The following is a 13,843-nucleotide window of genomic DNA, read 5'->3' on the forward strand; positions in this document are numbered from 1 at the left end:
CACAGATTTTAAGCCTTACGTTTTTGCTAATGTGCCTCCCTCATTCGAAAAAACATTTTAAAAAATATTTCTAGCACCTACTCTTCTTCAATTACGCTAATTTTAACTCGCCACCTGCCCCAGATGAGTAGCTCACTCTCATCTTAGACACTGGACATTGTCTTCTATTAAACAGTGATTTCCTATAATCAACGACACCTCACTTCCTTCAGAACCGGTAAGTGTAGGAACTAGAATTCCTTAATTAACCATGTGAAACAAATCAACTTTATTTTGTGATTTCCTGGGAATTCACCAACTTAATGTGTACTATATTAATTTATGTTTGTTAATAAGTTGCTCATTAAGCATTGTTTCCTATGCAGCTCTCTCAAATAGTAGCTGTTTATTTTCCCACTCCCCTCATACCACTTGACCTACAAAGAGGCAGGTTTCCTGCTTGGTCTATATTGCTGCTCTAGACCATTTTCCATCCTTCCTCCCTAAAACCCTTGGCTTTGAATCTTATGTCATCAGATTATACCAGCTACTAACTCTCCTTGTTGAACTGGTCTGCTGTTCCTTGTCCACCTCTCCTCATTCCTGGAAGATTATAGCTCACTATCATTCTCTCCAACAGCATTTGTGTTATAATCCTTGATGATTTTTCTTCCAATATATTGGCCTCTCCATTCCTTGAACCTCTCTCCTCTGATGAGTTTATCCTCCCCTTTACTTCAGCCACTCATTGCCATGGTGACACCCAAAGATCCTGGCATTACCAATAACTGCAATCTTCCTATAATTCCAACCATAAGTACCCCAGTCTGACATCAAAATGGCTTTCCAACTCTCATCACCTACAGCCCCAACTCCAGCAATTCTTTGACTCCACCAAGACCTACAATCCACTGATCCTACAAATTTTTCTCTGTCCCTCACTACCCTTCTTCCCTCTTTAGACAGCTTAGATTGCAAGATCCATTATTATAAACATTTGTGTATACCATCAACTGCCTTGTTTCTGTCTTGATTCATTGTAATTGCCTGGAAAAAACACTATCCGTTTAATTCCAACTCTTGGTCTTCTCCCCCCACTCCACAATTGTAAACAGCTGGAGAGCAACCATGCTGACTGGTCTCACTTTAAATTTATGACCACAAACTTGAAGTGGGTCCTTGGAGCTGGCCAGCGTTCCTACATTTGCTCAGTCCATTCGGTCTTCTTCTAGGGGACTGTTGCAATACCTTCTCTCTTCTCTCCTTCAACAAAACCATCCCCTCCTCCTCTATCCTTTCTTTCAACTAATGACCTTACTATTTCACAGAGAAAAGAGAAACAATCAGAGGAGAACTGCCACCAGCTCACACCATAGCTACACAGCTGCCTCCATCTGTACCCATTTACTCTGCTTTCTTTTATGCTACTATAGATGAGTTGAGGCCAACTCTTCTACAGGATCCCATCTTCTCCTGGGTAAAAAACACACGTGTCTCCTGCATCATAAAAATTTCCCTCACTCTGGATCAGTCCCATCAGAATTATAAATATGCTGAATTATAAAACTGCTCCCATGTTATTAAAAACCAATAACAAAACAAAAATTTCCTCTTTGAGCCCCATCCAACTAACATCCCCAATTTTCCTACTTATACAGTAATACTCTTTAAGAGTTTTATCTATATTTGCAGTTTGCAACTCCTTTCACATCTTCTCTTGAATCATCTTCAGTCAGCCTTTCTTTGTCACATCTTAATTGACCCATTAGCAGCATTTGATCTGGGTGATCACTTCTCATTCTTTGAAATGCTCTGTCACTTGATTTCCAGGGTGCTCTAGAGATGAAATGGTTAAGCGCTTGGCTGCTAATTGAAAGGATGGCAGTTCAAACCCACCCACTAGCTCTGCAGGAGAAAGACCTGATGATCTGCTTCTGTAATTATTACAGCCAAGAAAACCCTATGGGGCAGTTCTACTCTGTCACATGAGGTCTTGAGTCAAAATCGACTTGACACCACTTAACAGCAACATACTTTCTTAGTTTTCCTCTTACCTCACTGGCACTTCCAATCTCCTTTCCTGGTTCCTCCTTATCCTATAAATCTGAACATGGAACACCAAGAATCTAGTCTTGAACTTCTCTTTTCATCTATACTGTCAATGATCTCATCCAGATTCATGGCTTTGAAGATGATATATACATGGATAGCTTCCAAATTTGTATCTCCAGCTTGGACCTCTTCACTGAACAATAGGCTCACTATCCAAGTGCCTACTTAATATCTCTACTTGGATACTTCAAAAAATATGTCTAAAACCAAACTGCTAATCTTCCCCCCAAAATTAATCTCCTACCACAATCTTCCCCATCTCAGGAAATAACACCATTCCTTTAACTGCTGAAACAAAAAATCTGATGTTATTCTAACTCCTCTCTTTACCTATTTTACTTACCATATCTTACCCACTTAGCAAATTCTGTCAGCTCTACTTTCAAAATATCTTCTCTACCTTCAGATCAGGATTCTGACTACTTTATACCACCTCTACTGCTATCTTTTAGCCCAAGAAACTCATTTCTGGACTACTGCAACAGTTTCCTAACTGGACTCCCTGCTTCTGCCCTTACCTTTCTTTGCATAATCTATCCTCAACCTAGCCAAGTCAGAGGGATCATACCACTCCTCTGCCCAAACCTTTCCTACAGCTTCCAATCTCAGAGTAAGTAAAAGCAATGGTCTCTACAACTGCTTACAAACTAGCACAGCAACTAGTTCTCCATTACCTCTTGATGACATTTGTGATTACTCTCTCTCTTTCTCACTCCACACAAGTCATTATGGCCTCCTTGTAGGTCCTCAAACACACCAGGTCCTCTTGTCTCTGTCTTCTACACAGTTTGGTCTCTCACCTCCTTTAGTTCTTTGTTCAAATGCTACTTACTCAGACAGGCCTTCGTGACCACTGTTTGAAATTACACCTTGCCCCTGGCCTTACCTAACCCTGTCCTCTTCTGTATTTTCAACTTTCTCCACAGCACATATGACTACCTAAATATTACATATTAGTTTTTGGTCTTCCCCTACCAGAATATAAACTTCACTAGCACAGGTATTCTTGTCTTCCTTTCCACTGGTGTACCCCCAATGCCTATAAAAGTGGGTATTCAATGACTTTCTTTTTTTCAATGAGTCATTCTTTCCTAAATTAAACTATCAAACCTATTTCAAAACAAACCCAAAACTCACATATATTTTGCTTTAGTATTTATAGTCAATCTATTTTCAGCACCTAGGACAGCACCGCCAAAGTAAGGTGATATTTTTGTTGACTGGCTGGGAGTTAGGATGGTGAAAGATAAGTTATATAAGCTTATAAAGATTACTTTGGTTAAACAGTCATTGCTTTGGTTAAAAATCAATATTTATTTTCCCAAACATTACAATAGCTGAAAAACCACTCCTCGGCACGATTTGTCAATCTATCATTGTAGAAAGTTTTAATTATTTAGAAGCACCACCAGAATTCAAAGGACCCCTGGTGGTGCAGTGGTTAAGTGCTCGGCTGCTAACCGAAAATGTTGGCTATTCGAACCCACCAGCTGCTCCGCTGGAGAAAGATGTGGCAATCTGCTTCCGGAACAATTACAGCCTTGGAAACTCTATGGGGGCAGTTCTACTCTGTCCTATAGGGTCACTGTGAGTCAGAATGGACTTGATAGCAGTGGGTCAGTCGACCAGAATTCAAGATCTTTCTAAAATTTATATCATTCAGTCTTTTATGTAGTGCTTTTAGTTCAGCTTTTCTCATTCACACTAGGGTAAAATAAACCTTAGTTAAGATTTTAGGTTTTTAAAAGTATTACATTCAAATACATTGTTGTTGGTGGCTGCCATCGAATGAATCAATTCCGACTCATGGTGACCCCTTGTGTACAGAGTAGAACTGCTCCACAGTGTTTTTAAAGCTGTGACCTTTCAGAAGCAAATTGTCAAGCGTGTCTTCCAAGGCCCCTCTGGGTTGATGTGAACCACCAACATTTCCTTTAGTAGTTGAGTGCTTAACTGTTTGCACCATCCAGGGACTCCAAGTACATTAACAACAACAAAAAAACCCAAATCCCCATCAAGTCGATTCCAACTCATAGCGACCTTATAGGACACAGTAGACCTGCCCCAGAGAATTTCCAAGGAGTGCCTGGTGGATTTGAACTGCTGACCTTTTGGTTAGCAGCTGTAGCTCTTAATCACTATGCCACCAGGGTTTCAAGTACATTATATACATTTAAATACATGTAGTCAAGATACTGATCCATGTACTTCTTAACATATTTTGGGCAAAACAGCCCTTTGAGAAAGATATTGACTCTTCTTAGAAAACAATATGTGAACATACATTTGAACTCTTGCCTACAATTTTGTAGGATGTAGAGTCCCCTAAAGTCTAAGGACATATCCTTAGGCTAATAATCAAATTAAGTAAAATTATAACTTAAAATAGAATCGAGTATGAGTCATAGCAATTAACATTCTTTATATGCAATGTCATTCTGATCTCATTCTCTTGGTGTTGAAGTGGTATTCATGTTATATTCTTTTGCTCTTTAGACAAAAATTTGATCTTGTACCTCAATATCTGCTCGTATCATTTAAAAATAAACTACTTGAACTAGAAGTATTCAAATGCTATCTTACTTTCCAAATACTGCACCCATAAAAAAAGCTTATTTTAAGTTTATACACATTTGATTTTTTTTTATATTGAAATTTATCTTTTATTTTTAGCAAATAATCATTTAATTTTTACCTCTAGTAAGAGGAAAATGGAGCCTTGGTGGTGCAGTGGTTAAGCGTTCTGCTGCTAACCAAAAGGTCGGCAGTTTGAATCCATCCACCAGTCACTCCTTAGAAACCCCGTGGGGCAGTTCTACTCTGTCCTATAGGGTCTGCTAACAGTTGGAATCGACTTCATGGCTATAGGTTAAGAGGAAAATAAGAAGCCAGCCAAGACAAAAAAAAGCCAAACCCGCTGCCGTCGAGTCAATTCTGACTCATATCGACCCTATAGGACAGAGTAGAACTGCCCCATAGAGTTTCCAAGGAGCGCTTGGTGGATTCAAACTGCTAACCAAAACAGCTTTTAACCACTATACCACCAGGGATTCCAGCCAAGGGACCCTAATTTAAAAATATACAACCCTTTCATCTTCCTGGTGGTCAAAATGTTTATTACACCACATGAGCTCCTCGAAGAGTTTGTTACCAAACAGAGAAAATACTGACATAAAGAGTCTGCAAAAAGAGAAACTAAGTATCAACAATTAACACTGACCTGCAGCTGCATCTGCAAGTTGTGAGTGAGGCACTGTCTGTGACATTCTCTGACTCTTCAAAAATGAAAAGAAATGTCTCCATAGTGCACTGGCAACAGCAGCAAGGTGGCGCTCTTTAGCCGATAATGAAGACTGTACAACTAGGTCCACATTCTCCGTTTGAAGTTCCTGACACAATTGTTGACGCATACTCCTAAAAAGAAATAAAAATACAGTTAACACCCAACAAATGCTTAGGGGACTCTTCTTTAAATACATTTTGGGCTTTTTTTATTTATACCATATGAAAACTGAAGGGCTGTTTTATATAATTAAAACCTTTATGCCAAGACATTTTATGCATCTCTGTTATTTGATGGATGAATGATGGCATATTAAGCACCATAAAGTTAATGTTAATTACTAATGTCAACCATTAATTATATGCTTTTTAATATGTCAAATCCAAACGAGAAACAGGCAGCCTCAGAATGAAGGTCTGCATTTTGCAATGTTAGTATGACAAGTAATTTTCTTATAATCTAGACATGAAAATAATTTTTAAATCATTTTCTTCTGAGAGTTTTAGGACGTGGATTTATAACAAGAGGAAATTAAGTACAAGTGGCTTATGTGTGGTATTTCAAATTAAAATATTTTCCATGTTTAGAAAAAATACAAGCGTAGTGCTAGTATACAAAACAGTGTCCAAAAACATGCATAATCATTTTCATGTAGTAGACAATAACAATAAAAAGTTACCTGTCTCCATAAAATAATACATGATTCAATACTGCTTCAAATTTTGATTCATCATTTACTAACCTTTTCTGCTTCATTCAACTGAAAATTTAGACATTAATAGAAACATGTCTGCAGGAAATTGAGATTACCAACGTAAAATGGGGTAATACTACCAGATTTTCCTAGTAATCTGAAATAGAAAACATTTATATAATGCACCCAGAATAATGATTATTTAAAACTAAATGTACAACCATGTAATTATTCTTGTTTATTTTTAAATTGCTGCCACCTCAATTGAGAATAGACATAAATGCAAGGATACCATCTTTACATACGCTTTGTTCAGTTTTACAGAAAGCAGGAAAAATAACCAATGGAGCTAAGGCAGAAGATCCTTCAACAGTAATAATATTCCATTAAGAAAAAAATTGGTACTTAAAATAAGAAATGTTATATTAATTCCAATAATCTTGCTGTTTTAAAATAGTTTATCTAGAGGAAGTGGAAACTGAAAGGACTGGACAAAACAGAGCTAACTAGTACATGTACTGAAAGCAATTCTACAGAAAGATCAAGCTTGTCTTAGTACATTTCAAATTTACATTTACACACAGGTGAGCAAAAATTATAAGCATAAACTAATAAAACATTAGGACCCTGAGCCCCTTTACATTGCAATTCTCGGATAATCATTGGGCTCTGATTAATACTACCTGAAGCAGCAAAAATAAAAAAAGGGTACAAATACCAAGGGAAAGAAAATAATAGTAAGCAATTCTCAAAAAAGCTAACCAAATATCTACTATGTCTTCTCTGTGTAAAAACATGCTTGAGACACTTTCAACTTGAACTAGTGACTAGAGTACCATTTCAGGTGCTTTAGGTTTGAGTAGGATTAATATTAAACCACTAAAACCCATCTGGCAACTACCTCAACTGCCTACCATCAACATAGAAAAGTTCACGAGTACATTTCAACACCCTGAACTCCAACTAAAATAATACCACCATTCTCCCTACCCTTTATAGCTTTTTCAAAGTATATTGGTTTTAAAAGATAATAAATAACACTGTACTTGGGGAGGATGGATTTGGCACCTCACTATTTCTAAATACGCCATTTTCTTCACTAACTAAAACCTATTCCCTAGGAAGGGGTAACACTTCTGATCATCCTCTATGTGCTAGAAATTCTCTTATTTAAAAATCAGAAAATCCCACGAGATGGGTATCATTAATCTTCTTTATAGATGATGAAGCAAAATCAGAACATGTGTATGAGATGATGAAGCTGATGACAGGAACGTAAAATCATACACCCAAAGGTTACCTGGTTAGAAGGACTGGACCCATCATCTGAACCATATCAGACTCTGGAGCCCATACTTGCGTCTTATGCACTAAGAGACACATATGTACACATACGAAAGTTCTAAAAGGATTAAAAATTGATAAAGTTTCTTCTCTCCCTACTTGGGTTAAAGAAATTCCAGCACACCTAAGAAAGAAAAAGAACTGGGAAAGGCACATGTAGCTTTGCCTTTTGAAAGCCAAGGGTAAAACTAGAATTCAATACTAGGAAAGACTACAAGAAAAGACACCAGAAAAAATGCTTGCAAGGCAATATTGAGAAAGTCCAACAAATATGAATCATCTTTGATCTCTCCAGAATACAATATCAGGGATTATAACCAGGAGTTACTGCAAAGGTATGATTCAGATCTCTGAAAAAACAAACCGTTAGGAAAAATTTAAAGCTAGAGATTACATCCTCTGAGGTAGAGTTCACACAGCAAAAACAAGTTTCAAGTAAGTTTGAGACACTGACTTGAACACAGACGTGCTTTGGAAATGTGCATCTGCTTAGTATTTTGGATTTGAAAAAGAAGCTATATACTCTGTGAATACGTAGAATACTTTCTGCTCGATGTTTTAATGTTCAAGCTATATTATTCTGGATACGAATGATTATCTGCTTAGTTTAACACAGAATAAAGCTCTTTAAGACCTTATAATAATTTCTCTAAACATGAAGAAATCAGAGTGACAAATGGGAGTCTCCTCAGAGAAAATCAAATTTCTACACTACAGCCAAAATAGTCAGAAATACCCCTTGCAGTCACACGTAATTTTTTAAACTATATTTTCTGGATCAAAAAACTAATTAATTATACGAAGACTATTGAAAAATAAATTTATTATATTACATGTAATCACTGCATAAGGCACATTTACAAAACTGGAAATATTAAAAGAAGACCTGTCACTAGTGGTAATAATATAAAAGAAAACACAAAACATATATGGAATATTACGTTGTTGTTGCATGCTGTCAATTCCAACTCATAGGGACCCCATAGAACAGAGTATAACTGCCCCATAGGGTTTCCAAGGCTGTAATCATTATGGAAGCAGACTGCCACATCTTTCTCCAGAGGAGCAGCTGGAAGCTTCGAACTCCCAAACCTTTCAGTCAGCAGTCGAGCATTCAACTATATTATAAGGAGTATAATATAGTTCTGGACGTCATAGTTATTTTATGAAACATTATCTACCTACTTCAACAAACAGTAGAAAAATATGAAAGTAGATTTGTTGCACAAAGGGTAAAATGTGATTTCTGGTCAGAAACTAAAAGAAATATCATAAGAAACACGGAATCTCCCAACACTTGGTAAATGTTTTGTTTAAGTGAAGACAGATTTAACATGGGTTAAAATCAAGTTTGGAAATGTAGACATGAAAATACACATGCATAATCAGGCCACTTAAATTCTAAAAGATGCAATATAGCAGAAAATAAAGTTTGCTGAATGTTAAGTTATTCAAATTGCAGTTCTACAGTGGAAACAATAGCAACATCCAGCATTTATTGGTACTTACCATGTGCCAAGCAACCTGCCAAGTGTTCTATAAGCATTATCATCCTATGAGGTAGGCACAATTATTATTCAAATTTTATAAATGAGGAAATCCAAAGAAAAAAGCACTTTGCGCTAGATAACACAGCTGGTCAGTAGCAGGGCTTCTCAGAGGTGTGTGGCCTTGGAAAAACGGGTATCTCCCAAATCCGCTTTGCTTAAGAGTCAAGACAGGAACAATTTTTGCTACATCCACCTAACAAGGTTTTGTAAGGATCATATGAAATTAACGTCCTTGAAAGTGTTTATAAACCTATCATTACACTATCTAAATATTCAAATTTTTTCATACCTAATTATCCAGGTCTTCTTGATGCTTCTATTTTAGCTCTGTTATCCTGGTTCCTTTGGCTTGCCTCATTATGCTTAAGAGCTCTCCTGATTCCTGCATGTGACTATTCTTTTGCCTCACTTTCTAAGATGTTTTCCTCTTTTTATCTGTCCATCTTGTCTTGCCTTGATTTCACATATTCATTTATCCATCTCCATGCACATACAGATACACGAATGTACTGAGGCATCTATCCCTTGAGAGGTACTGTAACCTGTACCTGACCACTGCTACCTGGCAGCCTGGTCTCTGAGCTACTGCTTCTCCCTAATAACTTGGGCAGGCTCTGGAACTATCCTGGACTATTGTTTACAGGTTTAAGCCTTGTTTCTCCTATAACTGATAATTATGGAATAAAGTATAACATTCTGTAAATCACCTCCTTGGTATTCATAGTTGTTTATTTAATATTTCTAACATATTATGCATCAAAATTCAAAGAAAAGAAAAATTGTCTATTAATGGACCTTGCATCACATAGAAAATGCATAGTATAAAAGAGTTAACAGAAAGCAAGAGATTAACAACAATGAATAAATGAATTCATTTTAGCTCTACTCAAAACCTGGTAATTTTCTTCAATCTGTATTAATAAAAAATATAATTAGGAAGTTCTAAGTAAAAAGTTGTTCCAAACCACTGTAAGTAATTATTCCAAGTATCTTATTGATCTATCTACTTAAAAACTAACTGGGAATCAGGATATTCAATGATCATTTTTTAGCTTCAGCTAAACACACTAAAAAACCTTTACGTACTTTAGATCCTCGTCATACTTGTTCATAGAGGTATAATCTGCCTTATTACCAAAAAAGAATATAACATAACCAAGGTAATGACATTACTAGAAAAAAGAATCAAAAGTTTTAAAGCTGGAAGTTACCTTAAAAATTATCTAGTCTAACCCCTTTCTCAAAAAATGAGAAAAAAAATCAAGCCAAACCAAAACAACCCTCAGTTATAAAGAGACCTCCACAAAGCCTCACTATGAGATAATGGTAGCTTGGGTCTGACTACCAATCCTGTGCATGCCCAAGTTATCAGAGAGAAGCGACAAGCTAGAAACCCAGGCTGGCAAGCAGCAGAATGGGCATACCTTGCAGTGCCTCCATGTAACATGTCTCACTACATTTGTGTGTCTGTGGACAAGGGGGTGAGTGGATGGTGGACGAATGAGTGAATACATGAGATCAAGGCAAAGAGGTTCGTTGGCTGTTTTAACTATTGAGGGACCACAAAAGCTAGTAAGCACAGCACTGACTTACAATCACATATAATGTGTTATTAAGGAATAAAAGGAACCCTAGTGGCACAGTGGTTAAAGCACTTGGCCGTGAACCAAAGGTGGATAGTTTGAACCCATCAGCGGCTTGAGAACAAAAGACCTAGCGATCTGTTCTTGTGAAGATTACAGCCTAGGAAATCCTATGGGGCGTTTCTACTCTGTCCTGTAGGGTCACGATGGTTGGAATTGACTCGATGGCACACAGCAACAAAAGATGTAAGGAAAATTACCCAAAATGAATATTTGTCTAGGAGAGAGAAAACCAACTGTGACCCTAGAAAACTTCTGAAACTCAGTTTTCCATCTGTTAAATGGGAATAGTACTCTACTTACCTTTCATGGAGCTGCTAAAATATAACATCATACCACTTAGGTGACAACACTTTGTACACTGTAGGGCAAGACAGTATGCACTTTAGTCATACTGCTACTTGCCACCAAATCAGAACTAATCCTGTTCTGAGAAGTGGTAGAGCATAATCTAGAAAGATACAGACTTTGGAGACAGACATAAAACCCATTGCCGATGAGTCGATTCCAACTCATGGCAAACCTATGGGACAGAGTAGAACTGCCCTATAGGGTTTCCAACGAGTAGCTGGTGGATTTGAACTGCCGACCTTTTGGTTAACAGCCGAGCTCTTAACTACTGTGCCACCAGGGCTCCAGAGGGAGACACAGCAGAGTATAAATCCCACTCTCCCAACTGCTAGTTGAATGGTCATTTCCTCATCTGTTACAAGAATTCAATAAGACATATTCAATAAAAGGAGCCATTATTATTGTTGAACAGAAAATCAGACTATTTATTGAGAATACATGCCGGTCCGAGTCTAAGTGCCTGTGCTTGACCTTTATTAACTAATTTAATCCTGTAGGTGCTACTATTGTCTCTATTTTATAGACAAGGATAAGTAATTTGCCTGAGCCATGCTGTTAGTAAGCAGCAGAGCCAGGATTTGAACCCAGGAAGTCAGTCCAGTTTCTAAGACCAAACTCATAATCACTATGCTACAGCTGCCTCAAATACCATTTAACCTCCCAAATAAATAATACATATTTCAAATGTCACAATGCTGTATTCACTCACTCATAATGGTAAGTTTCTAATAAAAGTAGAGAGTTACAAAGTAGTATTCAGCCAATCCAAGTGGCACAACAGATGCACACACATTAAAAGTCTGAAACTTCTAGGAAGGGTAGACTATTCTAAAGGGATTCCAAAGGTCAATGATGTGTGATAATTTAAAAATTTCCTGTGGTCACAACTGAGCTAATTTTCCAGAATGGGGAATGAGAATAAATCAAGAATCCAGTAATAAGCCTAACAAACCAAGAATGCCTATAGCAATGCTGTCTTGTGATTTTACAATTAAAAATGAGATTTAAAAACATCCCTAAAATAAACAGTATCGCCCATGAGTACTGTGCTCATCTAAATAATCATCTGGATGAAACCAAACAGTAAATATTTTCCTTAGACCAAACATGAGAAGGTAAGTGGGGGCAGGGAAGCTAGATTAAGGGAAACAAAGCAACCAGAATGGAAATAATGAGAATGCTGATGTATCATGAAAAATGTAACCAAAGTCACTGAACAATATATAGAAATTGTCAAATGAGAACCTAATTTGCTGCGTAAACTTTCACCAAAAACACGATAAACAATTTTAAAAAAATAACAAGGCAAATTAAAAAAGGAGGTTTCTTGCCCTTATTCAAAAACCAATGGCTACCATTGGTAGGGAACTAAATGCCAATAAAAAAAATGATGAGTTTTAGAAATTTCCCTTGTGTTAGTCCTGTATTTATATGACAAAGTATTACAATGACATGTGCAAAGACCTGTAGGAAAAAAATTCAAGCCTTGAGTTGCAACTGTAAAGGATTCTACGGGGAAAACATTAAATGATGCAGGAAGCATCAAAAGAAGATCGAAGGAATACACAGCATTATACCAAAAAGAATTGGTCAACATTCAGCCATTTCAAAAGGTAGTATATGATCAGGAACCAATGGTACTGAAGGAAGAAGTCCAAGCTGCACTGAAGGCATTGGTGAAAAACAAGGCTCCAGGAATTGATGGAATATCAACTGAGATGTTTCAACAAATGGGCGTAGTGTTGGAAGTGCTCACTCATCTATGCCAAGAAATGTGGAAGACAGCTACCTTGCCAACCGACTGGAAGAGATCCATATTTATGCCTATTTCCAAGAAAGGTGATCCAACTGAATGCAGAAATTACTGAACAATATCATTAATATCACACACAAGTACAATTTTGCTGAAGATCATTCAAAAGCAGCTGCAGCAGTATATCAACAGGGAACTGCCAGAAATTCAGGCCGGATTCAGAAGAGGACATGAAACCAGGGATATCATTGCTGATGTCAGATGGATCCTGGCTGAAAGCAAGAATACCAGAAAGATGTTTACCTGTATTTTATTGACTATGCTAAGGCATTTGACTATGTGGATCATAATAAATTATGGATAACATTGCAGAGAATGAGAATTCCAGAACACTTAATTGCGCTCATGAGGAACCTGTACTTAGATCAAGAGGCAGCTGTTCGGACAGAACAAGGGGATACTGCGTCGTTAAAGTCAGGAAAGGTGTGCATCAGGGTTGTAGCCTTTCACCATACTTATTCAATTTGTATGCCGAGCAACTAATCCAAGAAGCTGGACTATATGAAGAAGAATGGGGCATCAGGATTGGAGGAAGACTCATTAACAACCTCCGTTATACAGATGATGCAACTTTGCTTGCTGAAAGTGAAGAAGACTTGAAGCACTTACTGAGGAAGATCAGACTACAGCCTTCAGTGTGGATTACACCTCAACATAAAGAAAACAAAAATCCTCACAACTGGACCAATAAGCAACATCATGATAAACGGAGAAAAGATTGAAGGTGTCAAGGATTTCATTTTACTTGGATCCACAATCAAGACCCATGGAAGCAGCTGTCAAGAAATCAAAGGATGTACTGCATTGGGCAAATCTGCTGCAAAAGACCTCTTTAAAGTGTTGAAAAGCAAAGATGTCACCTTGAGGACTAAGGTGCGCCCAGACCCAAGCCATGGTGTTTTCAATCACCTCATATGCATGCAAAAGCTGGACAATTAATAAGGAAGACTGAAGAAGAATTGACACCTTTGAATTGTGGTATTGGTGAAGAATATTGAATATACCATGGACTGCCAAAAGAATGAACAAATCTGTCTTGGAAGAAGTACAACCAGAATGCTCCTTAGAAGGATG

General features: G+C 37.4%; 1 protein-coding gene across 1 annotated transcript in view; it reads right to left on the reverse strand.

Annotated features, from left to right (window-relative positions):
* MMS22L (MMS22 like, DNA repair protein) overlaps nucleotides 1-13,843 on the reverse strand; it is a 133,493-nt gene that overhangs the window by 34,900 nt on the left and 84,750 nt on the right. The window contains exon 15 of the mRNA XM_023727574.1: nucleotides 5,312-5,505. Coding sequence (XP_023583342.1) covers nucleotides 5,312-5,505 — 194 coding nt within the window. The remainder of the gene's footprint in view (nucleotides 1-5,311; nucleotides 5,506-13,843) is intronic.

The sequence above is a fragment of the Trichechus manatus genome, unplaced genomic scaffold, assembly GCF_000243295.1.
Source record: "Trichechus manatus latirostris isolate Lorelei unplaced genomic scaffold, TriManLat1.0 scaffold00017, whole genome shotgun sequence".
Taxonomy (NCBI): Eukaryota; Metazoa; Chordata; class Mammalia; order Sirenia; family Trichechidae; genus Trichechus; species Trichechus manatus.